This window comes from Alnus glutinosa, chromosome 13, assembly GCF_958979055.1.
Source record: "Alnus glutinosa chromosome 13, dhAlnGlut1.1, whole genome shotgun sequence".
Lineage (NCBI taxonomy): Eukaryota > Viridiplantae > Streptophyta > Magnoliopsida > Fagales > Betulaceae > Alnus > Alnus glutinosa.
Window position 1 is genome coordinate 8,429,214 of NC_084898.1, and position 27,301 is coordinate 8,456,514.

A 27,301-nucleotide genomic window follows, 5' to 3' on the forward strand; every position below is an offset into this window, starting at 1 on the left:
AGTTTGCAGAAGAGATGTATCATTCTTGATCCCTCGATTTTATTCTACCTTTCAGCAAAGGAGATAGTCCGACATGTCAGCTTCGGATGTCTGGAGGCGTGCGGGAAAAAAATACAGAAAAGTTGGGTAGGCGGAACTACCTTTGCAGAGGTATTAGAGTATATGTTTGAGAGGTGACCAACCGAGGAAGTGAAATTTTGCATGCAAAGGTGGCCCGCAGAATTTGGTTTAGCTTAACCAAGTGGTCCACGGGAGACGGTTCATCCACCCCAACACAATGCTTCTTTCAACTTCTACTTTCCTCGCAGACTACAAATCAGCCATGGAGAAAGATGTGGTTGAAGGGGAGATAGTTGTAGTCTAGGGACCAATTGCAACAGTCCGGTGGTAACCGCCACCCCCAAGAACTTTTAAAATAAACTCCGCCTAGTATTCAAAGAAGAGAGACGGGACTCGGCGTTATTGTGCGGGACTCCAGGATGATGACACATTACTTGGAACCAAACTTTTGGAGAAAAGAAATAAAAAGTATAGCATTTCTCTTTAACATTACTCATCTTTGTATGCAGGGTACGCATTAAACATTTTGTCATGTAAAGCATAACTCCATAAAATACACTGCCACCACCCAGTTTGACTTTCCACCGTGGTGCCCATAACTCTTCCAACACTAGGTTTATCAACATCACCACCACTATCAACCCATCCCCACCCAAATCCAGTGCACATAACGTATCAAGAAAGATGTAATTGGTATAAGAAACTATAAAAGATACACGAGCATGTTTGTCTTCGTCTAAGTCACCCCCCTTAAAGAAACGGCGAATAGAAACTTCAATTTAAATAAATCAGCTGGTTTATGTGTAAGCGAATATACAGTCGAGAATAAAATGGGTAGGCGGAAAACTAAAGCTCCACAAGTAAATTCCAATCACGCTCAGCGCTTGTTTGCGCTCTTGTACATTTTGTCAATCACATTCTGTGCAACAAGGACATCGAGTCAGTAGGTTTCACAAAAATATATCTTCTATTGTTGATAAAAAAAAAAAAAAAAAAAAAAAAAAAAAAAAAAAAAAGATCTCATCAATAAACACTTCTTAATAGTGAATTGGCAAATATACATAGGTTAAAGAAGTGATGCTTGGGGTAAACGGATAATGAATTGACGTATACATTCAAGACTCAATGCATATCAGCAATTCTAGGCGTCATTCCCATGTCCTTCTAATAATGATGTGGCTTTTAAAATCACCATTGAACTTGTGATTGATCATTATTAAATTTTAATCAAATGATAATTTTAAAAGTCATCATTATTAGAGGCCCGCGTCCATGTTGGAAAAGATAATGGACAGCAATTCTGATGTGTTGTCAGTGTAAATAAGATGATCATAATTGGGGAGAGAGAGAGAGACCTGATAATATTTAAGCAACTGGGGCCTCTTCTTCTTATAGGTTGGAGTGATAAGGTCACGTTCTATGTCAAATGGCTCAGGATCAAAGTGAATAGCTTTAATAAACTCAAAACCTTTCAACTGCCAAGAACAAAAGGATAAGATCACAAAGAGCTTAGTCAGTCGTCATAAGTCAGAAATCTATTCATTGACCAGGTTCTCAAAGAAAGCAAGCAGTAACCTTCTTTTCTTTAGCAATCTTTGCGAGCTCCCCAATGATGTACTCCTTTGCCCTAGGATTTTCACAGAGAGAATTGAAATCCCCAGTGACACCGTTTTCTTCAGCCCAACGCTCAAGTGCTTGCTTGTTCGGGTTCACAACAGCGACAAGGAAGGACTCGAAGCTGTTTCCATAGACCCATATCTAAAATTGAAAGGATAATTACAGTGTGTCAAACTAGCGTGAGATTTTTCTGTGTGGATCAAAGCTGCAATAAACAAACTGAGACATCCCATGCAAACTAAACTAAACCTTTGAAATCATATGTCCTTCATAAGAAAAGAATAACCATACAATTAAGTTGCTAGAAGAATTTTGTCACCTCTTCTGAACTGTCTGCACAGAAGAGGTGACCATATTGAGCCTGCTAGTATTATATCATACTTCTACACAGGTAAAGACACAGAAATCTTGCACGTAGACATGTATGTGTGATGTGGATCAATGTAGCATGGACATGGGCATCACAAGTAAAACATCATCATATGAACATGCTGACACTGCATATTCTCCGTAGTGTTAACCATTTTTTCTGTGTTCAAAAGCAGCTGTGCTAGTTAGATTTGTGCAGGTGTGAAGGGCTATGGCCATAAATGACAGTGTCACAGTATGTGTATAAGTATCCATGCTACCTACGTATAACAGAAGAAAGAGAAAAACAAAAGCATAGTTTGTTCACTGAAAGGCATACCGAATCTATAGCAGTTACAAGAGAATAAATGTTCTCCAAGTTTTCAACAGCAACATATTCTCCTTGAGAAAGCTTGAATATATTCTTCTTTCGGTCAATGATTTTCAAGCTTCCATCTGGTTGCCACTCACCAACGTCCCCTGATGCAAAGATCATCATCAGCAAGGTTAAGCGAGAAGCCAATTAATAATTCGGACTAAATTTAAATCAAACAAGACCATGATATGGCAAACCTGTATGAAACCACCCATCAATCATGACCTCTTTGGTGAGGTCTTCTCGTTTGTAGTACCCTGAAAACAATGTCTTTCCTCTTATACATACTTCTCCCCGGGGTGTTTTTGAAACGGCATCATATCCCATTTCAGGAACAGATTCTAGGCAGACATCCACATTGGGCACCGGAGGGCCAACTGTACCAAGCATTGACAGTTCATTTGGTAGCGAGACGAATGTCCCCGCACAAGTTTCGGTCAGACCTACATTAGCATTGACAAAGAATAACATGATCCATGATCATCTTGTAATAGCAACACATAGGCATTTAATGCAAGCCCAAAAAGAAAAAGAAGGCATCTAGTAAGCAGTAACTTCTAAAGATTGGCATACCATATCCTTGTATAACATGAGCACATGCCACCACTCGTAGGAATTCTTCTACATGAGTGGAAAGAGGTGCTGCTCCAGACAAAATAAGGCGTACCCTACCCCCCAACCCTTGCTTCACCTGCGGATGTCACAAAAAACCAATGAGATTCAAAAAGTAAAGAGGGTGAAGATACAGCCAGTGTTAATAATGTCTATAGAGGGGAGCACAGGAAGACACGAATGTATATTTCCACCACCTGACTAAAGACGATTTTATCACAAATTTGAGATGCCTCTTCATGTTTACTCCCCTTCCGCATGTTATGCAACTTGCTGCAGCAATCAAAATTATTGAAAAAGGTCATAATCAGATTAAGAAACAATAACAAAGTGATCAACCAGGTACTAAAAGCATTAAATACAACTAAAATAAACTCCATAAATACTTAAAACCAACTAAATGTAGTTGGCTAAATTTAGCTGTCGACTCAAAGCAAGTGACAATCCATGCATAGAAATAAAATAGATGAAAATATTAGCAGAATTAATGATTGTCACAAAATGAAATTAACAAGTGGGATGTATTAAGAGAAGTCAATTGGTTAATTATCTCAATGAAGTAGAGTTATATCATGAATTACTATTATGACAAATCACATTTTGGGGGTGGGGGATATTATTAATAAATATATTTTACAAGGAATAATATTATTTATCCGCAAGAATGCAAGTGTAACATATTTTTTATTGATCTCAAGTAAATTCAATGGAGTCAATCAAATGTATGTTGCTTTATATCTGAATAAAGAAAGATATTTACAAGCAAAACTCATTTTTTTCTTATTTTACACAAGGTAATTGGAGAATTTGAATAGAACTTACTATGAGTATGCAAAATTGAACACCGTCTTTTTCAAGAAGCCTCCGGAGGAAATCTTCTGATTCAAACCTGAAATTTGGCAGAGCAGTTATGATACCTTATAGTTGGAGATGCAAATTTTCTCATGCATTTTTTTCACAGTAAAAATGCATTAGAGTAAGAAAGTAAAAAGTCCAGTTCAGTGCCCCAGCTAAAATGATGCACACAGCAAAAGGGCATTTTCCTTACTGAAATGTCAAGTTCTTGATTACTTCCCACATGGACAAAAAGACGCAAATAAATCAAACTCATTAGCACACTCAGCCAAAATAGGAAGTTTACCTGAGTAAATTCTATCTAATACACGGGGGACAGCACAGAAAATAGTTGGTTTTAGCTCCGCAATGTCCTCAAGCAATAGTTTGACATCCTGCAGAAATGAAAATAAGCAAATATGATATTGAACCTTTTTTTTTTGATAAGTATATTGAACTTTCATAGGGTGATAAAATAATTAGCAATCACACTCACCCCACGCCAGAACCCTATTGAGGCACCACATAAAATAAATAGCTCCTCAATTACTCGATCAAAGATGTGCGCAAGAGGAAGATATGAAAGATATACATCCTTCTCTTCCAACTATTCATAAGAAAAAGAAAATGTATGTGAGAAGTCAGTATTGTAAGATAAAAGGACTAATCAAATTAGATGACCATATCGGTCAGTGTCTCGTGTAAAGAACAAATAAATTTCTACTTGCTACATTTTTAGATGATTGTTTTTATTCATGTTTACCTAAAAGAAAAGTTAAAATGGGAAGGAAATCACCGTTTCGTTAACACTCTCTAGCAGGCATTTCACCCCAGCTAAAAGATCAATAATGCTATCATTGGATATCATTACACCCTTGGGATCACCAGTGGTTCCACTGGTATACATTATAGTACACACATCACTTTTCTTTTTCACTGGAAGATCAAATTGTTTACCATCACCCTGCCAGAAACAGGCATCAAAAACTTGTATCAGAACTAGGTACTATATCCAAATAGCAAGGGCATAGAACAAATATCATTTTCCCCAGGTTCATGAATAACAATGACCATTAGGCAAATAAGTCAAACAATCTCACATTCAAAAATTTATAGACATATAACCAAACTATTCATAGGACATGCCATTTCCAGCTTGAATCTTTGCCTTGAATATTAGAATTCATTTTTGGCCCAGTAATTATAACACGTCCAACAGTTTGTAATTAAATATAGATAGTCATACAAACAATATTCTCCATAACATGATTATTTATGGAAAACATTCACCGTTACACAAGAGAGGCGCATTTTCTTGAATCTGAAATTCACAACTATTAACAAAACAACGAAACAAAAGAAGCATTATAGTCAAATTAAATAGCCTACCAGTTGCAAAAACTCATCCCATGAATATATTGTCAATCCAAATTTCTCAACTTCCTCCCTTTGTTCAGGTGTAACCTTGCCAAAGCTCACAAGTGCTACATAGTAAAAATATATATAAGTTTCTCTTATTGCAATATGCATAAATAAAGAAATCTAGAAGACAAGTCTCACTTACTTTTGAGGTACTTTGCTGTGTTAGGAAATGTTTTCAACACCTGAAAGGGCAATGTACAAGCTAATAAGAAAGAAAAAATCTTAACCTATAAAAATGGTAAGAACTCCCAAAATGCCACAAATGTTCACTAAAGTGATCATAGACTAAAAGGTGACCTTTTCAAGCAGTATCCTACTGAGATCCACCCATAATAACTTTAGGGTGCGTTTGGGAATGCGATTTCATAAACAAAAAGCATGATTTTAAACTAAATCGCAGAAAATGAATCGTTTGGGAATTGCGATTTGAAAACGCAAAAATCTCATTTTCAAATCACAGGCAATTAATTGCTTTTTTGAAAACGCAAAATTTTAAAAGCTAACCTACGATTTTAAAGGCCAAACTACGGTTTTTGTCAAACGCTTAACTGCGTTTTAAAAATAACTTCTAAATCGCATATTTTAAAATCGTTATTTTTAAATTGTAGTTTTTGATATCGCAAACCCAAACGACCCTTAGTCAGAAACACAAAGTAAACATAAACAAGTGTACCTCAGGAACTTTTTTCTCTTCAGCAAAAGCAATTGAAACCTCTGCATGGTTTATAACAAATTCAATAGCACCAGCACCTGATCAACAAATCAGAAGAGATCAAACAGTCATCAACACTATATTTGAGGTGATGCTTCAGATTTAGGTTAATGCATATACATGGTTCAACTTTGGAAAGAATGTTAAACACCTTATACAAAACAGACAATCAGCCACATATACTAGCTATAAAAATCCATAGTATCCATAGAAAGTACATGGGCCTGTGTTTTAGTTAAGTTAATTGCATACTAATGAATAACCAAGCTGTAGAAGTAGATATGCATACCTAAAGTGTCATATAAAGGAACACAATAGATCGCATGAGCATTGCAGGCCTGCATTAGTTTTTCAGAGTTCATAAAAAATCTCCAGAGAAAAAGCAAACTATTCTAGGGAAAATGAAATCAAAGGAAAAAAAAAAGGCACCTGCATGCTTATTATCCACTCTGGGCAATTGGCACCATAAATACCACATTTTGCTCCCTACAATCCAGCAATGAATAAAGTTAACACAAATAAGTGGATGATACTTCAAACAAAGTGTAGGGCAAAAGGTAAAATTGCACTGACAAAAGCTAGTAAACTTACTTCCCCAAAACCACAACTTCGCATTGCATTTCCCACTTTAATCACCAAGTCATATACTTCTTTATAAGTTTGCCACACATATTTACCAGGCTGCAAAGACATGAGCCACATATTACAGTTTAGCTCGACGTCAAAACAGGTCGTATAGCCAGCAAAGGTAACCCACCGAGAGTCAAACCCAGAAACTATTTCCAAGATCTATTTACCTTCCCATTCACAATTTCACGACGACCAAGCATCGGATTCCCAGGACATCTCTCCACAGTCATACTGTAAAAGGTACACGAAAAAATGCAAGGGCCTATCATTTCTCTAAAAAAAGGGAATCCATTTCTCTTTCAATTTTTCAGTACTAATAGCACCTGTTGCAGTCTCTTATGGAAATAAAAATGAAACAAAATAAATACTTGTCCAGGGCCATAAAACTCAGCAAGGTTCTGAAACAAGCAAAATTCAGAACTGTGTATCTTCAAGAAAATTAAGCGCTTTGGAAAATATTCACAAAAGCTAAGCACAGCACAAACAAACAGCTCATTTTAGCTCTTTTTTTAATTTCCAACACTTTGATCCGGTTCTACTACAAATTAAAGTCCCTGAAATCCTTAATTCACAATTAAAAAAAAAATAGAAAAGTTCATTCATAAAATAAAAAATAATAATAAATAATAATAAAAAATAGAAACGTTCATCGACTATGCAATTGAAATCCTCAGAATTTTCTCAGAAGAACCATTGATGTGCTAAATTTTCAACCATTAAATTCTGATACTAGTACCTAAAAATTCGCAAAAGCACGTACTCTACAACAACAAAATTAGGATAAATCCAACTCGAAATCAAAATTCTAAGGCATACTGAAATTGGAAAGAACAAAGAAATCAACCGTTTTCGTTTTAGATTCGTCGTTACTTAAATCCTAATAAAAAAACAAACACATGCACTCAACTTTTCCTATTTCAAAACCACAAACAACAAAGACAAACACAGAGAGAAACTCAAAGGCTCTCTCAGCAACCAAACAAAGACATAAACAAGAATCCGTACCGGAACACATCCCAGCAACTGTCCATTCCTTCAATCGGCTTCGGAAACCCATCCTTCGCGAAAACACTCCGGTAAACTGGTCCGGCCGACGGCCTCCCGTCCCTGGCCTCCTTGGCCTTCTCCACCTCCACTAAGAACGTCTTCTTCGGCATTCTCAACTCTCTCGCTGCGCGAAGCACCAAATCTCAACAATCTGATCGATCGCTCGCTCTCCGACAAATCTGAAGGCTTTTTATTGATCGAGAGAAACGGTGAGCGAGAAAAATAAGAAATTAGGTGGCTATGGGTGGCCGAAGTGGCGAAATTGGTAAAATGCGATTACGTTTATATGAGGCTAAAACGCTGCTTCCAACTTGTCGTCGGAAAGACGAATGCGACAAACTGAGAAAGCCTTTAAGTGATTACGTTTGGTCAACTGACAAAAGCAATATTGTTGAACTTCATATCTTGAAGGACTCGGGGAGATCCAGATTTTATTTTCTATCTCATTTTTATATGGACAAAAAATTTCTATTAAAAGGATGCGTGTTCTTTAAGAATAGAATGAAAAATTGACCCCTCAAACTATTATTTTATTGTTAATGTTTCTTAAATTATTAATTATGTTAATCTTCTCCTTAAAACAAGGTAAAACTTTCTGTTAGTCCTACAACAGGAGCCAGGGAGACCCTGAAGAAAAAACATGAAGGTTCGCCGGGTAGGATTTTACCCTCGGTCTTGCAGGTTTTCAGCAGGCAAGACTCTCGGTTACTCCTACACCGAGAGCCAGGGAGAAAACCCTGAAGAAAAAAATGAAGGTTCGAGGGGTCGAATTTTACCCTTAGTCTTGTAATTTTTCAACAGGCAAGACTCTCAGTTAGTCCTACACCAAGAGCCAGGAAGAAAACCTTGAAGAAAAAACATGAAGGTTCGGGAGGTCAGATTTTACCCTCGGATCGAATTTTACTCTCGGTCTTGCAGGTTTTCAGCAAGCAAGACTTTTCAGTTAGTCCTACACCAAGAGCCAGGAAGAAAACCCTGCAAAGAAAACAAGAAGGTTCGGGGGATTGGATTTTACCCTCGGGTCGGATTTAACCCTTGGTTTTGTAGGATTCTTACAAGCTAGGTTCTTGGGTAGTCCCATCTAGAGAGACAGGAAGGTAGGGAGACAACCCTATTAAAAACAAGGAGATAACTGCTTTTTTGAAGGTGCCAACTGCCAAGGCTTAAATATTCCGAGACCCAGAATTCCCTGTACCCGAAGCCTCGAATAAGAGAATTGGGGAGTAACTGTTGGAAATATTTCCATTAGACTAGCCTTCGGTTCAATACCGACCCGAGAAGCCAAAATAGCAAGACTCTCGGGATAGTCCAATTCCGAGAGGTAGACACCGAGTAGCTATTCTCGAGAATGTAAGGCATGAGGTGTAATCAGATTAGGTCCTAGGAATACAAGCATTCTGCGACCGAGGTTCAATTTAGCCAGTGAAGGCTCGGGACAAGCATGTTCAGAGAGCTCAACTGCACTCCAAGAAATCCGGATGAGAAGCCACGATCTAAGGGTGGACGTCATGGCTTAGAGATCGTGCCCAGCCCCTGAAAATCTAGGATTGAAGATAAGTCCCGAATTTTCAGGAAAGACGCGCTTGGAGGATAAGAATGAGGGAACTCCGAGAGGTTCGGAGAGGAGATCGTGGATCTCGAGAGATCCGGGATCCACGACGCTCCCTAACAACATCAAAAAGCCTATAAATAGGCTTAGGCTCCAGGTAAGGAAAAATACTGAATTTTGGCACTTAAGCAGATTCTTTTTAGCAGAAGCTAACTTAGGCATCACAGTGGACCCCCAGAAAGGGTCTCTTAATTAGGTTTGTTCTTTTGCAGAATTCTTGGAGAAAAGCCGAATAATTTAGAAGGAAGAGCTGTGTTCACACCATACCGAAAATTGTTCAAACAAACTATCACATAAATTTATAAATAATTTTATAGTAAAAATTGTTGTAGCCTAAGTAAACCTAACTCAACATATATGAATCCTCATCTACTATATATATATATATATATATATATATATATATATATATATATATATATATATATATATATATATATATATATGCTTATCTATTTATTTACATATGAGACATCGATCTCATCTATTATAATATATGATTGTATTAGAACTATCTATTGATAAATCAAATAAAAAGTAGACAGTTGCTTGGAGCTTATAAATTATAAATATATAGTTGATTTATTTATATATATATATTATAAATCGATATATAATTCTATTAGTTGAAGAAGACGCGTTTCGGATATGGAGCTTGGGGTCTACAATTTAAATATCTAATATTTACATGTTTTCTATAAAATAGAAAGTCGGATATACAGGAATGATTCTTCACCGTGTTATTGCCGATTTGCCATTCACAGATTAGGAACGTTGGTCAATGATTATGGCCGGAAATCATTGAATAAACAAATTCGCTTTATTCTCTTCAATTTTTATTTTTTTTAGGGTGCGTTTGAAATTGTAATTTCTTAGAGAAAAAGTGTGATTTTAAACTAAATCGCAAAAAATGAACCGTTTGAAAATTGCGTTTTTAAAAAATTGCGATTTAAAAACGCAGAAAAATGCTTATTCAAATCGCAAGCAATGAAGTGTTTTTTTAAAAACGTAGTATTTTAAAAGGCTAGCTTATGATTTTAAAGGCCAAACTGCGATTTTGACAAACACTTAACTGCGTTTTTAAAAATCACTTTTTTAAATTGCATATTTTAAAATCGCTATTTTTAAATCGCAGTTTGGTCTTTAAAATCGCAAACTCAAACAGACCCTTAATTCGTTTTATAAAGTCAAAAAAACTTTCGATTTAATGTATCAAACTTTAAAAAATTTACAATACCACAAATTTCTTAAATTATTTTGTTAAATCCTAAAGGATGCCAAAATACTTAAAAACTAAAAAAAAATAAAAATAAAAATAAAAAATAGTGTAGCTGTCATAACAAATTCCTCTACTATAAAATAAAATAAAAATTGCGAGACATAAATAATGCATTAACAACATTATCTTTGTTTCTTCAAAAAAAAAAAAAAAAAAAAACAACATTATCTTTGTTGGTATTAACTAGAGAAATGTTATTCTCACAATTATATCATGATCTGATAGTGATGTTTAAAAATTGATTAATGTAATTTTGTATTCTCTCGTTCTTTTTCCATTCAACATTTTTGAAGGTCAAATATTAAATTTGTAAGAGCCGACCATAATGATTGATTTTTAAACGTTATTGGAGACGGACAAATAAAGATAAAAGATATTATTATTATTATTATTTTAAAAAATAGTACTGAGTGTATAGAATATTAAAGCGGTGATCTCACAAATGTATGCTTTTATAGAGTCTTGATTATTTATTACTAACATGATCCTAACTAGTAATCACAAAAAATAAAAATAAAAACAACAACAACAAGATCGTGACTATACCCTACGTACAAACAGTTGACTTTTGATTTATTTAATAAAAATTTAATCAAAATGATATTTGACTTTTAGGATTTTCTCTTCTGGCTAAATCGGTAATCCCAAGGTAGGGGGAACTAATATCCTGTTTTTATTAACAAAATCATTAACAATCACGATTCTATATGTCATTGGTTTAAATACATAAAAGTGGGCAAGCATAATCTTGACTAGTGGAAGGAAAGGGATACCGTCCATTTTATTTTAATGTTTGTTTGTTTAGGCATAAAATATTTTTTTAAAAATTATTTTTTATATTTTTTAGTGTTTGATGCAACCAAATATGATAATCAACGAAAATCATTTTTAGTTTAACTGTAAAAGCCTCTTTAATTTTAGAAAAATGATTTACAGTTTTAAAAACCCTAAATCGTTCTTCGGATTTAAATTCTTTATTTTTGCAAGCATGTTTGTAGGAATCCGCTACCACTAGAAATTGAAGTTTGTTGGTAACCCGAATCTACAATCGAAGGTCCCTGAATTTTGGTATCCTATCGCCAGAATCCAGCCGGTGCCGAAATCTAGCCATTGCCGGAATCTGACCATTGTCGTCGAATTTCGGCTAAACTGGCCGGAATCTAACAATAGTAGCTAAAATTTGGTAAAAGTGACCGGAATCCTATCGGTCAGTGGCAGAATCTCGTTGCCAATAATTTTTTCGTACAGGCCAAACACCGGAAATTATTTTTAGGAAAATCATTTTTTTCAGAAAAATGATTTCGTTGAAAAATTTTACGATGTAAAAACATTTTACGTCAAAACAAATGGAGCATAAATAAAATATACTATAATTAATTTATGGTATTTATATTTTGTTTTGTTACATTTAATCATGTATATAGTGTTACGTTATTTAAAAATTTTAAATGACGTGACAATATATTATTCACCTTGTTAAAACATATATACAATTGAAAATGTTATTTAGTGTTCTTTTGTCATTCTTCATCCACATTTTTTAAAATCAATCAATGAATTTGTAAGACCCACATAAGTCAAGATGTGAGTCATACAAATTCAATGGTTAATTTACAAAAAATATGTGCTATACATCATTTTTTGGTCTGTTTCATATCATTCTCTGCTTACGTGGTATTGTCAATCTATCTTTACATCAATTTTAATTTTTTTTTTTTTTTTTTTTTTTTAAAAAAAATCAACAGTGAATTGAGAATGCTACATCAACGGAGAATGATGGAAAATGGAAAAGATAATACAAAGTAGCATTTCTCTTTTCAAAAAGTAAAGATAGGAGAAAGATGGAAGAAGATGATTGTTACATTGTATTCTCTTGTCATTCTTTCATCCTTATTCTTCGCTGATGTAGCATTATTAATTCACAATTAGTTTTTTCTTTTCTTTTTTCTTTTTGGGGAAAATATCATTTTAGCCCCCCAAATTACCACCTATTTTGCGTTTAGCCCCACAAACTGCCAACATTCCGACTCTGGCCTACCAAACTACTAAAACCTTTAAAAAATGTCGCATTTGGTGAAATATCTCCGTATTACCCCTATCACGTGTCATTTTTCAATTAAAAAATAAAAAAAAAAACTAAAAAAAAAAAATTTAAAAAACTAAATTTTTATTTATTTATTAAAAAAAATAGAAAATATGGAGTTTTGGGGTGGTTGTCGAGCCACCCCTGGGGTCGGGGGTGACTGCGCAGCTACCCCCAGTGACCGGGGGTGGCCGCGCGCAACCCACTGAGCCCTAAAAATGGCTTTTCGGGGTGGCCTGAAAGCTACCCTTAGGGCTCGGTTGGTGGCGCGCAGCCACCCCGGCCCCAAGGGTGGCCGTGCGCCACCCCCTGAGCCCTAAGGATGGCTTTGGGGCCATCTCGAAATCCATTTGCGGTGGCTTGAAAGCCACCCCAAGGTGGCGCCATTTCCGGTGGTGGCTCGTAGGTCACCTCATTTTCCTTATTTTTTGTTTTTTTGACAAAAAAAGATTTTTTTTGGTTTACTTTTTTGTATTTTTTTAAAAAATATTTTTTAATTAAAAAATGACACGTGGCAGGGGTAATATAGGAATATTTTGCCAAACGGGATATTTTTCAAAGGTTTTGGTAGTCTGGGGGCCAAAGTCAGAGTGTTGACAGTTTGTGGGGCTAAACGCAAAAACGAATGGTAATTTGAGGGGCTAAACTGTAATTTTTTTTTAAAATTAATTTAAATGTGGATTGACAATGTTACGTTAACAAAAAATGATAGGATAAGAACAAGAGAATATAAAGTAGCATATCGCGATAAAAAAAAAAAAAATACTAAATAGATCTATAAATTATACTATGTTATAAATTAGTTTCTCCCTATTTTGCTTTTTTTTTTAAAAAAAAAAAGAAAAAAGAAAAAAGAAAAAAGAAAAAGGAAAGCTATCCTCATAAATGCGACCTTCTTCTTCTTCTTAAAAGCTTGGTGACACTTATTTTTTGCCCTTATTTGTTTGATTATAATTGGTTTATTAATTGCTCATCACCTTTAATTGTTGGTAATGCCAACCATATTTATCTATGAATTACCTCTTTTTTTCTTTTTTTTTTTCTTTTTTTTTTTTGAGAAAATGAATTACCTTTTTATGCAGCTTCAATTTAACAAAATGTGCGAGTCAAATCAATTTTAAAGAATCAATGGTCCAAGATTGCACGTCTAGTGGGCATAATTTTTATTTTTATTTTTTTATTGGTGGCATAAAATATGTTATACTCGCACAATATGTGCATGACTCCTTTTTACAACTACTAAATGCTCCACCGCCCCCCCAGTATTGTCTCTATCATCATTATCCTTCCAGTGAGGTGGATCGTGAAATGAAGATGTGTATTGATTCCGATATAAATTTTTATTAATTAGACGGTACAAATACTTTTAATTTAATTTTTATGCATGTTATGTATTCGTTGAGCATATAAGAAAGTACATATATTTTTTTTTATTAATATTATTAAAAAAAATACGTAAAAAGTACACGTTATTAAAAAAAGAAAAATTAATAAAAAAAATATTAATAAAGTGTCAACTTTTTTAACATGTGAGAAATACTTAAAAAAAAATGTCAATTTAGAGTATTTATCTTTTAATTTTTTTCAATTTCAACCCTTTGTTAGAATTTTTCATTAAATCCCGTCAAAATTTTCAAAATGTCCATTCTTTTTTTTTTTTTTTTTCTTTTTTTTTTAGGGAAAAAAAAAACCCATGTTTAAATCTTTGATTTTTTTTTTTTAACAATTTTTTTTTAAAAAAAAAAGCACCGAATATTTTGAGAATTTTGATAGGTTTTAGTGAAAAATTTTAATAGACGGTTGAAATTGAGAAAAATGAAAAGATGAATTCCTTAAATTAATACTTTTTAAAGTTTTAAGTATTTAATTGCAAAAATATTAAAAAATCAAGACTTATAAATAAAATTTTAACTTCTAAAAAATATATATTTATCGCATGTTAAAAATACATAATATGTTAGAGATTGAGTTGAAAGAATCTTTCGATAACCCAAAATTTCTGTCCGCTTGTATTATTATTATTATCATTATTATTATTATTATTATTTGGGAGAAAGAGTCCTGATATGGTTGTATTAAATGTTGCCGTAGTAGATGGTATCATAACTGGCGACGAGGTCCAATCCTGTGTTATCATTTATTTATTTTTGGTGAGAGTCGTAATGTTGTATTAATTGTAGCCGTACGTTACTTTTTTTTTAAAAAAAAGGTTGTCGTACGTCTGCCGTTTGCCAATGAGCCATTAGCCATGGACCACCAAAAGAAAATGAAGAAAGGAGACCCAACTGGAAATTACCATCTTTTACAATTTTTTTTTTTGTTAAAAATCATAAATGCTACGTTTTAAAAATATGACATAATAATAAGAATTGAGTTTATTTTTATTAAGTTCTTATAATTTATATCGTATAAACATTTTGAGCAAAAATTAATTTTTTAATTTAGTAAATAAGAAGCGTTTGTTCAAAAGTGAAAAAATTTATTTTTGGAATGATTTATTTTTTTTGGTTGTTTTGAAAACGTATCATATCTTTAATATGCTCTTTAATGTAAAATATGGCCTGAATTCACATAATTTGAGAATTTAATTTTTTTTTTAAAAAAAATTGTAAACGATCCTAATTTAGACAGAAGAGTTATTAAATTGGTCCATTTTCTAGAATAACATTTATTGTGCCTCTCATTCAACTATCTCCAATGCCAAGCAATCAGCGTTACAAAGTCAATTCAAATTAGCTACGGGTTGCGGCGGGTTTGGATTTAAACCATAAAAAAAAAAAAATGGGCAAAGAAAAAAGTCAAAAGAAGAATTGTAAGGAATATTTTTTTTTCTTCAAAATATTATGATTTTTTTTTTTTTAATTGTCTTGCAAATTCGTTTACTAGTCCTCACCCTTGGTGATATTAACTCCATCTCTATCCAAAGTTGAAAAGAATGCACAAGAATTTTCATGAAGAGAATCATTCAGGTTGTGGCTGCAATTAATACACGTCCATCCTGTGGCAGAGTCAAAATTTTGATTCAGGGAGGCTAAGATTTTTTTTTTTTTTTTAAATGAATTAAAAACAAAAAATTGAACAAAAATTGATTAAAAATATTAAAAAAAAATAACTAACGAATTAGGTAAAGAATTCAACAAAATTTAATTATCGTTTGAAACATATAAATGTAACTTATATTTATTTTGTTACGCCTAAAGTAAGTTTATTCAATTGTCTTCAAATTTGGTCATTATCACTAGGATGATAATGAGAATTTTGTTTTGTTTTTTTTTTTTTTTCTTAAGCAAGGATCTACTCACAGATTTGTCAATGGAGCATTGTTTTTATTCTCTATAGTCTCAGGTAACTATAACTATATATTTCATACAATTAAAATATAAAAGTTTAATTATGTACCTAAAACTTTTTAAAAAAGAAAAATTGTCAAAAAAACAATTGATTTAAATTGTTGAACGGCTTGAAGAAGAAAAAAAAGAAAAAAAAGGGCAAACCGAACGAACACACCTTAGCCCTTTGTGTCTTGCTCAGCCTTTCCTTCTTGTTTGAGACCTTATTATACTTTAGGCTTTAGTTTTTGAAGTTGCCTTAAGTTTGGACTTTGGAAGGCCTTTGAAATTAGGCCTCTCAACCAAACCCACTGACCCATTAACGCGTTAAAAGAAAGAAAGATAGTGTGTAGTGCAGGCTTAAGTTAAAAACTGTGGCCCACAAACAATCAAACTACAAAACTGCATGCTTTTTTTTGCTTGCTTAAGTTAGCGTGCGTGTAGTCCACAAACAGTCAAATAACAAAACTTATTTAAACGTTGCATTTAATAAAGGGTTATCGTGAGTTCCTATAACATAAACCTAAAAGCATGAAAGGTTGAAACTATGGCAAAAAAATAAAAAATTCAAAAATGTTCCAACGCTGCTTAAGTTGTTTGCCCTTGATGTATGATGAATGAGTGTCGATTGCCCCTGATGCGTGGCTGAGGGTGGGCAATCAGGGCATTAGGTGGATTTTCTACCTAGGTAAGGAAAATTTTGGGGTTTTTTTTTTTTTTTTTTTTGGGGGGGGGGGGGGGGGACCCCCCTCACTCTGCCCTTACCACTGCTTAAGGCTATTATTGTTCACCTCCACCTCATTTTCAAACCACAATCCTATCATTTTGAATACCAGTGGCAAGACTGCTAATCTTTCAAAACGTTTAATTTCAAACCTTTCTAGACTAGAGAGGAAGCTAATTCCATTAGTAATGTTCATGTGGCCACGTTTATGGAACCTTTGCACTTTCCTTATTACATAACAATGACCCATTTTAATATGGGGCATTTGATTATCTTTTAGGATTTGAGAATTCTAAAAGATTATCCTGATTCGTTGTATTTAAGTGGAGGGAATCCACATATCAAGGGAATGTGAATTCCCTCCCAACCCCTTTTTACTAGGAATATGGTTCCCTTCTAGGGAGGTCGGAATCCATATTTCCTTGGCTTTAAGAATTTTTAGTTTCTTTTAAAAGAAATGAATGCCCACCCCATAGGTTTAATAATTATAAGGCGCTAAAAATCTATTAAATTTTCAAATAACTTAATGTGTTAATTCAATAATGGACCTTTTAAGTTTTCAAATCCTTTCTTCGATTGTTAGTGGGTGTAACTTAATTACATTGCCATCTTGACACTGATCTTGCAGCTTTTAAGCCATTTAAAAAAAGAAAAAAAAGGTACTAAGTTTGCACTATGTTGGAGCACTTTTTTGATTGTTATGTAAGGGTTAGAAATCGGGTGGACAACCCTTTTGGGCTTGAGTTTGTTAGAGAATTAGTCAAGCTTGAAACTCATGCCCATTGAGGAAGCTAGCGTCTAATGGGGTGCTATAGTCCTACAAAAGACTCAAGCCCGAAATCCAATAAGATAAGAATGCCCATTGACTGCAATCAATAGTTATTATATTTAGTTGCATTAGTAATGATAATCATGACTTTATTAAAAACAGTAATTATAGTTCCATTGGTAATTATAAGTGTTGGGAATAAATTTCTCGTGGGTCCTACTCAATCTGCCCCTACATGGAAGATAATCAAGCAGTCAAAAAAGAAAAAATTATGAACTTCTCCACATGGAAACAAAATATTAATATAGCAATTAACATGATATATATATATATATATAGAGAGAGAGAGAGAGAGAGAGAGAATCCAAATCCAATACAAATACTATACGTATAATAATTGCAGAATCCCCTTTGAGGAGAAATACAGATCTCAAGAGATCAAGGACTCCACTAACAATTGATATTTGATCTCCCCTACAACACATAGTTCTACAAGGAATCAGCTATTAAAAATCCTATAAAAGGGACACAATGCATCATGTAAATGGGACTCCGGGTCTCCCAAAAACCCAATCTCATTACTTTATTTTCACTCCAAACAAGCATGCTAACTTAAGCATCGGAGTATCCCCAATCCTCCTAAGAACCATATTAATGATGACTTTCTTTATTTTGCAGGCAACCCATCACCGGTCTAGCCAATTTGACACCATCTATGAGAAACAATGGTTTGTCATCTTCCTAAAAGCATGGCTAGGACTTTTGATGTGTTTCCTTCTCCAAGCTTTTAGTCATATACAGACCGACACTCATTTGTAGCATATATGTACAGACTTATACTCATATATCTCAGATATGCATTTGACTGTCATAAATTTACGTCCAACTACTCCAAATTAGTGTTGGCCTTCATCGGATATACGGATGTAGACTCATCCATAGTGGATCTACACAAATCTATGTTTGCTTATAGTAGATCCACAGTTGATGGTATCGGATCTGTGTTCATGCACACCAAATCGGTTTTGCCATCATAAAAATACGAAATAAGTTCATGCTCTACTTTCCCATGTGTTTACTTGTAGCATTTGACACTTTATTTAGATTAATTCTTGGCAACAATCATATTTGTTTAATAAAACTACTATTGAGAAGATATTGTCAGACTTCTTAACTCATTGCTTTTGCAATCTTGAGGATAATATAAAAATCTATATAAAAAATACCAGTTTGTCTTTTTGGCCATTGATCTTCGTGAAGAAACAAAAAAAGTTTGAATATGAGAGGCTTTTTACCTCAACTTGTGTGCATTTCATTGACAAAGGAAAAAAAAGAAAGAAGAAAAAGGAGATGTGTAAAAAGAAATGTGATGGAAATTCTTAGTTGGCTTGTACAAAATTTGGGCTTCTTTTAAAGTCACTATAACTTTGAAAGAGTGTGCGCCAGAGCATGTATAAAAACTATAAGTTCCAATGCAATTCCATCATTTTTACTGCACATTGTGATGCCAAAATCTCATGGCTCCTAGAGCTACTCCATCTCACCTTTTGTGAAGCCTCATTCATAGGCCATTCTTTCACAGATTTTGAGGGTGGTGAGTCTCTCGAAGTTTATTTGAAAGAGTCTTGTGATCCCGTTGAGTAAACTCACACGGATACATGTTATTTCCAATTACTTCATAACATGATTACTTTATATGATAAACGTGCATATTTACAACTCACATAAAATATATTTTAGAACAATATGAACTATATTTTTGTGAAAGTATGAGATGAATAATTAATGTGGAATTTATGGCAGTTTGTAAATGCATACATATAAAAGACAATGTTAATTTGCATTGTATGACATGGTGTTTCATGTATGGATGAAGACCATGAGCTGCTATTATACGGGCTAATCCCTGTAGTCTAGAAATTTATATTTATTGTTCGATCTTGGATCCAATGGTTTTATATGTGACCGATGCAACCATGTTTGATTGGTGGTCACAATGATGGTATCGTTAATGGTGTGAATCACTCGAGGTTTAAATCCGGTCTGACTACTAACGATGTCGGTATGCTAAAAAATCGGGCCATTAGTGTTATGCTAAAGGTTCCTTGAGACAGCGTCATTCCAAAAAGGGGTTAAAAACTTGGATAGACCATATGGAGTGCACAATGATATGTTCACTCAATTATCACGTATCTTATATCTATATTGCATTTGCATGATTTATAATCCAAAGGAACAATGCTGCATTATATTACTTGTGGATTTAATGATCCTTTTATATAAACTAAGTTCACAAACATGATAACATGTAATCCTTGTGTATCCTACTCATTAAGGCTTGGAGTTACACTTTATCTTTTCCACCTATAAAACATTTATGTTATATAGCTGTTGATTCTTTTAAGGATGGTTGGGGATCTGGGCAGGAGGCCAGCTATGGACAAGCTCTCTAGACTGATCTTTAAGGATCTAGATCTACATTTGAGTGCTGAATTGTGGCCCCAAATTTGATAATCCTTTGCATGGCTCACTTTTAGGAGCAATGACCAAGTGCGCTAGCGCGATCAATGTGTCCAATATCATTCGGGGTGGAATTGTTTTCTGTGGGGTTACTATCAGATTCATTGTAGTTCTTTGGTGATGCAAGAATCTCCGTTAGGATTTTATTTTTCAAGGTGTTACAAGATACCTAAATTAGGGGTTTCAAAGTGCGTTTTAGTTTTCTAAGTGTGTTTTAGGGTATGTGATTAGTGTTCGGCTAATATGAGGGTTAGAAATTGCATAGCAGAAATTAGATCTTCCAGCAATTTGGGATTGGATCTAAGCATTTGAGGTAAATAAAAATATTCTTTCATGAGATTGTAAATTAAAACTAGATATATTCTCAAAGCATGAAAAAAAATCTTATTTTTAAACATGATGTGAGCCCTAAATGCATTTAAATTGCTAAATTATGTTCTAATTTACCAATCATGTTTTATCAATGGAAATGTTAAGAGGTATGCAAATAAGATTTATGACTACCCTGAATAGGGAGTCGGTATGAGATTTATGGTTACCCAATGAATGTCCCAATATGAGTTATGATTACCTTGAAGGGGGAGTCGGTATGCGTTATAGATTACTTGGCGACGGGCTTTTCGATATTAGTTACGCCTACCTTTGTAATGAGGTGTCAATATAAGTTACGGTCACTCGATTACGGGTCTTCGGTATGAGCTATAGTTACTTCAAATGGAGTGGCGTATGATGACATAGTTGGTATGTTACGGTGCCTTGTAGCAATGGTATCGATATGTTATAGATTACCTATATAAGGATTCAATACAATATGCTACCTCCATTGTACGAGGGTTAAAGTACAGGTTATTATTGTGCCTCTTGTACCGGTATGTTACGGATCACTTGTAATAGGGTCAAGATATGGTAAGATAATCTCTACTGTATAAAGGTAATATATATATATATACACAGTTATGATCGTGTCTTAAAGTAAGGATATGGTGTGATGAGACGATAATCATGGTGATAAAGTAAATGATATGTGAAAATATGTTATGTTTTAAATTCAAATGTTTTTCTACCTTAAAGTGAAATTGTCATGATTCATGAATCATGCCACGTTTTATAAAATTTCCACTTTGCTTTACAATTAAATATTTTTAAAACATTTTGTGAAAACCTTTTAAAGGGCATGGTATCATAAAAGTCATTTTTAGTCTATCACAAAGGGCTTATTTCATGATTTACTTCTATATGATGTTTACTTACTAAGTCATTGACTTACACAATTGATACATTTCCATCTATGAAACATTTATTTGTTTCACAGTTTAATAGGTACTAGATCGAATTGGAGCTTAGATTTTTTCATCAAGCTTGAGATATGGAGCAACAGCCATAGGCACTTTGTTGTATTTTAGTATTGATGTTTATTGGTGATATATTTTGTGGTTAGTTGGATGTGGTTCTATTCTATAGATTTTGGTTTTTAATTTATTTAAGAGTTGTTATGAGGTATTAATTGTAGGTCAAATAATTATTTTCGCTATTTTCTTCACTCTATTAGGTGTTATAAGGTAGTTTTTTTAGAAGTATTGCTAGTAACTCTCCAAGTTAATTATTCTAATTAATTAAATATGAGGTGTTACATTAAGAGAGAATAATAAGGGTAATGAACGAGATGCAAATAGGAAAAATGGGTCCATGAAACACTTAGTGAAATATGTTTGCGACCGTTGTAACGGTGGGGAGATTCCATGCTAATCGTATTATCATTTAGACAATATAAAGTAATCATTCGAATGGTATAGCGTAAGGCCACGTATGATAAATTGAAAAATCCTAGCGATCAAACGGCACAAGCATTGTTCTAAAGGTGACAAACTGTATGCAATTAAGATAAGTCTAAGTTTTAGAAGTGGAAGGAAGAGTTATTTAAACCAATTTTCAAAACCCTAGCGACCATTTTGTCGTCTAGAGCCATCACACAGAGAGAGAGAGAGAGAGAGAGAGAGAGAGAGAAGGAAGAAGGAAAGGGAAAGTTTTCTTGGAGATTTTGGAACTCCAAGGGCACCAAGAAGTAACCCCTGACGTTTAGTTTAGTTATATAGTCTATAAACTTACTGCCTTTATATTTTAGTAGGGTTAATAACATATGAGTATGCAGGGGCGGAGCCAGGAATTAGTTTAAGGGGGGGCCGAACGTAAATAAATAAATATAGTCCAATGTGCGCCCGCTTGTAAAATAATAATAAAAAAAACAAGTCTTAATAAACAGTTAAACTTAACTTCATAGTAAACCATAAGTTATAACTGTATACAAAAGTTACATGTCTATAAAATTATATTTAAAAATAACTTTTCATCCGAATACAAAAGCGTTCTAGTTTGCTATAGACATGTACAAAAAAAATCAAAAAAAAAACTTCACATCTCCTTCGAATTGTGCTCAACGTCGACGGTCTTTCATGGAATAAAACTCATCCATTATCATCTCTGTAGTGAAATCCTTAGCAATTTCTTTCTCGATATAAACCACCAAATTATCCGCTAGAAACTCATCTTCCATTCTGCTACGCAATCTAGTTTTTACAAGTTTCATGGCAGAAAATGCTCGTTCAGTAGTAGCGGTAGAAACAGGGAGAGTCAACACTAGACGAATCAACCTGTCAATCAAATTATAAATCTTTGATTTTCCTGAAATTGCTAATCCTCTGCACAACTCAGATAAAGTGGACATATTCTGAAAATCTGAATGTTTTGGCACATCAAGCTTATAATGATCCAATTGAAATCTCAAAATGATTTTCTCTTGCTCGGTAAAATCTTGAGGATAGAACTTCTCAACTAAGCTGCATATATCATCGATCTTAAATGATTTGTATGCATCTTGAGGGCTTAAAGCGGCACTAAGACGAAGAAGTTCCACTGCATGCTCACTAAATCTATTATCCAGTTCTTGCAATTGGAAGTCTATTGCAGCAATAAATACATCAATTCTAAAATGATGCTCCATTGTCATGAAAGATTCTTCATTTTGGCGACATGATCTACCTCGAGCTCTAGTGTAACGAGCATTCATATCAGGAACATCAATTTCATTTTTTTCACAAAATGATTTAACAGTATCAAGGAAATGCTCCCACTTTTCATTTCTCAAATTCTGAAGAAGTGATTTTGTAGTTGAAACCAATTTCATGGCATTTAAAATGTCTTGAGAATTTTGTTGCAAAGCTTGACAAAGACAATTAGTAAATCCCATAATCTCTTTCATCAAATGTAATATCAAAATAAATTCAAATGATGTTAATACCATATAAGCCGCTTCAGCATCACCGCGCTGAGAATAGTTGGTTCCATCCTTTGAGATAGTGTCGAGAACTGAACAAGTAGCATGGAACATTCTTATCAAGCTACAAACAGAATTAAAATGAGAAGACCATCGAGTATCTCCAGGTCGTTGCAAAGTACCAATTTGGTTGGCCCCCCTTCCAGTCTCAATTTCATTAGAAGCAATCATACTTTCAATCTCAGCAACTTGAGCAGATTGCAATTCATCATTGCGTTTTGAAGAACCAACAACAATGTTGATAATAAAATTCAAATTCTCAAAGAATTGATGAACAGATTTTGCTTCTCTAGATGCTGCAACCAAAGCTAATTGTAGCTTATGAGCAAAGCAATGCACATAATATGCATATGGACATTCTCTAAGAAATAAAGCTTGTAGCCCATTCCATTCTCCACGCATATTACTACCTCCATCATATCCCTGACCTCGAATATTCTGAATTTTGAGGTCGTTACAAGAAAGGACATCACATATCTTCTTTTTTAAAGTTAATGCAGTAGTATCTTTGACATGGACAATATGAAAGAATCTCTCTCAAATAAAACCATCTTTATCAACAAATCTCAAAATGATTGCCATTTGCTCCCTTTTTGACTCATCACGAGCTTCATCAACAAGAATGCAAAATTTAGCATCCCCAATTTCTTTACGAATCACATCTCGTACTTTAGTTGCAAAGATATGCAAAATTTCTTTTTGAATTTGGGGTGATGTATATTTGGCATTCCGTGGAGCATTTGTCAACACAACTCCATCAACTTTATCATTAAAAGTTGCTAAAAACTTTATCAACTCAATGAAGTTACCTTGATTTTTTGAGTCGGAGCTTTCATCATGACCTCTGAATGCACATGCTTGAAATGCTAGCCATCGAACACTATCTATTGAGGTTTTGAGCCGCAATCGATTATTCTCTATTTCTTGTGATGACTGTTTTTCAATTAACTTGCCAATATGCCGTGAATAATTCTTCAGATCTTCACAACATTTCACAGCAATTTTATGTGGTGAATTGGGATCTGTCCCCACATGCCCCATTAAAGGACAATGCATTCCATCGTTCACCTTTTTCCAATTCTTAAAACCTTTCACTGTAAATGCATCTGATCCTGGACGGCCTGTTGATTTCTTAGCAAAAATGTAACATGGATGACAAAAGATAGCATCCTTTGATTCCGAATATTCCAACCAAGTTGAGTATGTCTGAAACCAAGAAGCTTGAAATCGACGACGATGATTCTCCGGTCCTGAAACTGGATATTCTGTAGGTTTAAGAATAGGTTGACATGGGCCAGCTCTAAGATAAGCACGTCGCATTTCATCTTGTAAGTTTACAGGAAATTCCCATATTTGCGGACGTTTTCCTGGATCACGTTGCAGAGAGGTGGCATCAATTTCTTCAGGAAGGATTCTTGGACATTTGGAAGGCCGTTCATTAGTCACTGAAGCATTAAGATCCGTTGCTAACGGTCTATTTAAAGGTGTATCACTATTAACCTCTGAATGACTCGCACATTTTTTCTTAAAGAATGAATCGATTGTTTTTGGTCTGCTCATATTTTTCTAAGCTGTAAGAAAAATTTATAGATTAATAAATCAACCAAAAAGTACCTAGAAATATAAGATTTTTATTAGAATTTTTTTTACTTATAATAGTTCTTATTAGCATTAACAACCAAAAAAGCAACAAAAAATTAACTAAATCAAAAAACCCATCAAATTATAAGGAAAAAAAAATCAATAATCAAAGTAACTATTAAAAATCTTAATTTAGCCAAAATAACAAATACAAAAAAAATATAAACTACTTGTCAAATAAACTAAGCACAATTAATAGGGTCCAAGAAAAATGAGTACCTTTCAGTGAAGCAATGTTATCTTGAGCTTAAGGAGTTTCTTAAAAACAAATCAAAGACAATAATGTGCTAGCTGAATGCTGCAAACCAATAATAATAAAAATAAATAAATTAGAAAATTAATTATGGAACACAATAAAAAAGAAAAAAAGAAAATGGCATACGTAATTTTCTTTTTTTTTTTGTGTATTTATTTTGTAAGCTTCTTAAGAATTCTATCTAGGCTAAATATTGAAAAAAAAAAACAAATTAAATAATAAAAACAAATATATATATTTTTTATCATTCAAAGATAAATATTAACAAACCATATTTGATTTATTGATTATTTTTTTTACATTAATCACATAAATACATAATCATATTTGAAATTTTAATCATTTGATTCCTAAAGAAATAAAAAAAAAAAAAAATCTCATATATAAAATCAGACCTTCCAGAACGTCTAAGTGTCTAACAAAGTTCAAAAAAAAAACAAAAAAAAAAAAAGTGTCTAACAAAGCTATTGGTCATTTTTGAAAAAAAATTATTGGGCTTTTTGAAAAAATCTCTCCATGTCTGATTTCTCCCCAATCCTCACAGTCACGGTCCCACCATGGTTAATGACTTAATGCCTTAATGGTTTCATTGGTTTGATAGTCCCACGGCCACGCATGACTCATCAGAGCATTGAAAATTTGAAATCATTCGGTCAAAGACTCAAGTGGTTTTTTTTAAACTCTATCCTTCTGGATCCTTCTGGCTTCCACAAAAGACAAATCATTATTCCTCATTTGAGTCATTTCCTCACTTTCATTTCTTTCCTACGCCTAACGCCTCCCTCAAAGTCTCAGACTCTAAAACTGTCAAACACAATATTTTCTCATCTCACGCCTCTCTCAAACACAGCATAGAAAAAAAATGGCATAAATACTAGAGGCTAGAGCAGATAACTCACGTTTGTGACGTCTCAGTGTTTCACAGTGATAGAAGACAGTGTCTCGAGGCTAGATGGACAACTTGGAGGCCCTGGACCGCGCGCTGGACGCTGGTGGTGGTGGGGCGCAGGCTCTCAGTCTCAGATCTCAGTTCTCTCCCCTCTAAGCCTCGGTATTTTTAGGACTGCACCACAACTTTTTTTTTTCCTTTTTTTGGGGTTTGGGTGATACTTTTGACAGAGAGTTGGTGAGAAAAATTTGAGGAAGTTAGAAATTGAAGAGCAATTTGGTTTGCCCCCTTTTCTCTTGTGCAGTGTGAATTTTTTTTTGATTGACATTTCAGTGATTACACATTTGCCGTGTGGAGAGGTTGATTGCTGTCTCATGTCTGATTATTTTTTTTCCCTAGGACCTATCTGCTGCGTAGCTGTGGTTTTTTTTTTTTTTTTTTTTTTTTTTTTTTTTTTTTTCCTTGTTTTTGGTATGGTCTGTTGCTGCTGTTGGTTTTTTTTTTTTTTTTTTAATTATTATTATTATGATAATAATAATCAGACATTATTTTTAAGACATTATTTTTAATCAGACATTATTTTTAATAAGCCAGAACTACCGGCTTGAGATAATTTTTTTTTTTTTTTTTTAAGAAAAAAAAAATTAGGGGGGGTTGAATTCATTTTTTGCAGGGGCCATTAGTGCATTAATAAAAAAAAATAAATAAATTTAGAAGTCAATTTTTTTTTTTGGGGGGGCCATGGCCCCCCCACCCTCCAACGTGCCTCCGCCCCTGTGAGTATGTGTGTGTATGTTGAAAATAGGGTAGGAATGAAAAAGGAGTAAACTTTTTCATTAAAAACCCTAACTTTATGGTAGATGACGTTCTACCTGATCTATACGTTCTATTTAAAACATGTCAAGCACAATTATAAAACATCTTGACTCATTATCACAAATATGCATTTACAAAATATTTGTAGTTCAAGCTCAGTAAGTTTTATACTTATTGTCTCTGCTTATACTACTGGGTGAAACTCTTTAACTCTGGTTTATCACTGCATTTATAGTGTGTTTAAACATTAGTCTTTATTCTTATTTTAAACTCCTAAGCTTGAGCTTAATTCTTGAGGGTTTGTTGTGTCCTTACTTCTTTGGGTTGTTGTGGATGATCAAAGGGTTCTTGGGTGACCGAAACCAGTGAGTGTTTTTGGGTGTTTTGTGTTGATTCA

The 27,301-nt window shown here is 33.8% G+C and overlaps 1 protein-coding gene and 1 pseudogene across 1 annotated transcript; both read right to left on the reverse strand.

Moving 5' to 3' along the window:
- Nucleotides 1-733: 733 nt before the first annotated feature.
- Nucleotides 734-8,052, reverse strand: LOC133854735 (long chain acyl-CoA synthetase 4). The gene is made up of 19 exons (XM_062290998.1): nt 7,617-8,052; nt 6,779-6,842; nt 6,573-6,662; nt 6,411-6,467; nt 6,271-6,319; nt 5,943-6,019; nt 5,412-5,451; nt 5,237-5,331; nt 4,644-4,811; nt 4,344-4,454; nt 4,155-4,242; nt 3,836-3,902; nt 3,211-3,286; nt 2,975-3,092; nt 2,599-2,844; nt 2,366-2,505; nt 1,636-1,818; nt 1,416-1,535; nt 734-979 (listed from the first exon to the last, which is right to left on the reverse strand). Exons 1-19 carry the CDS (start codon nt 7,766-7,768, stop codon nt 938-940), a joined length of 1,983 nt encoding a protein of 660 aa, XP_062146982.1. The 5' UTR covers nt 7,769-8,052; the 3' UTR covers nt 734-937.
- A 14,350-nt stretch (nt 8,053-22,402) lies between these two features.
- Nucleotides 22,403-24,862, reverse strand: LOC133853869 (uncharacterized; annotated as a pseudogene).
- Between the last annotated feature and the right edge of the window lie 2,439 nt (nt 24,863-27,301).

Excerpts from the sequence above, each read along its gene's own strand:
- LOC133854735 (XM_062290998.1), bottom strand. The coding sequence starts at position 7,768 with ATGCCGAAGAAGACGTTCTTAGTGGAGGTGGAGAAGGCCAAGGAGGCC. Across the intron at positions 6,663-6,778 it reads GTGAAATTGTGAATGGGAAG|CCTGGTAAATATGTGTGGCA; the intron begins GTAAATAGATCT and ends ATGTCTTTGCAG. Across the intron at positions 4,812-5,236 it reads GGGATGAGTTTTTGCAACTG|GGTGATGGTAAACAATTTGA; the intron begins GTAGGCTATTTA and ends TGTTTCTGGCAG.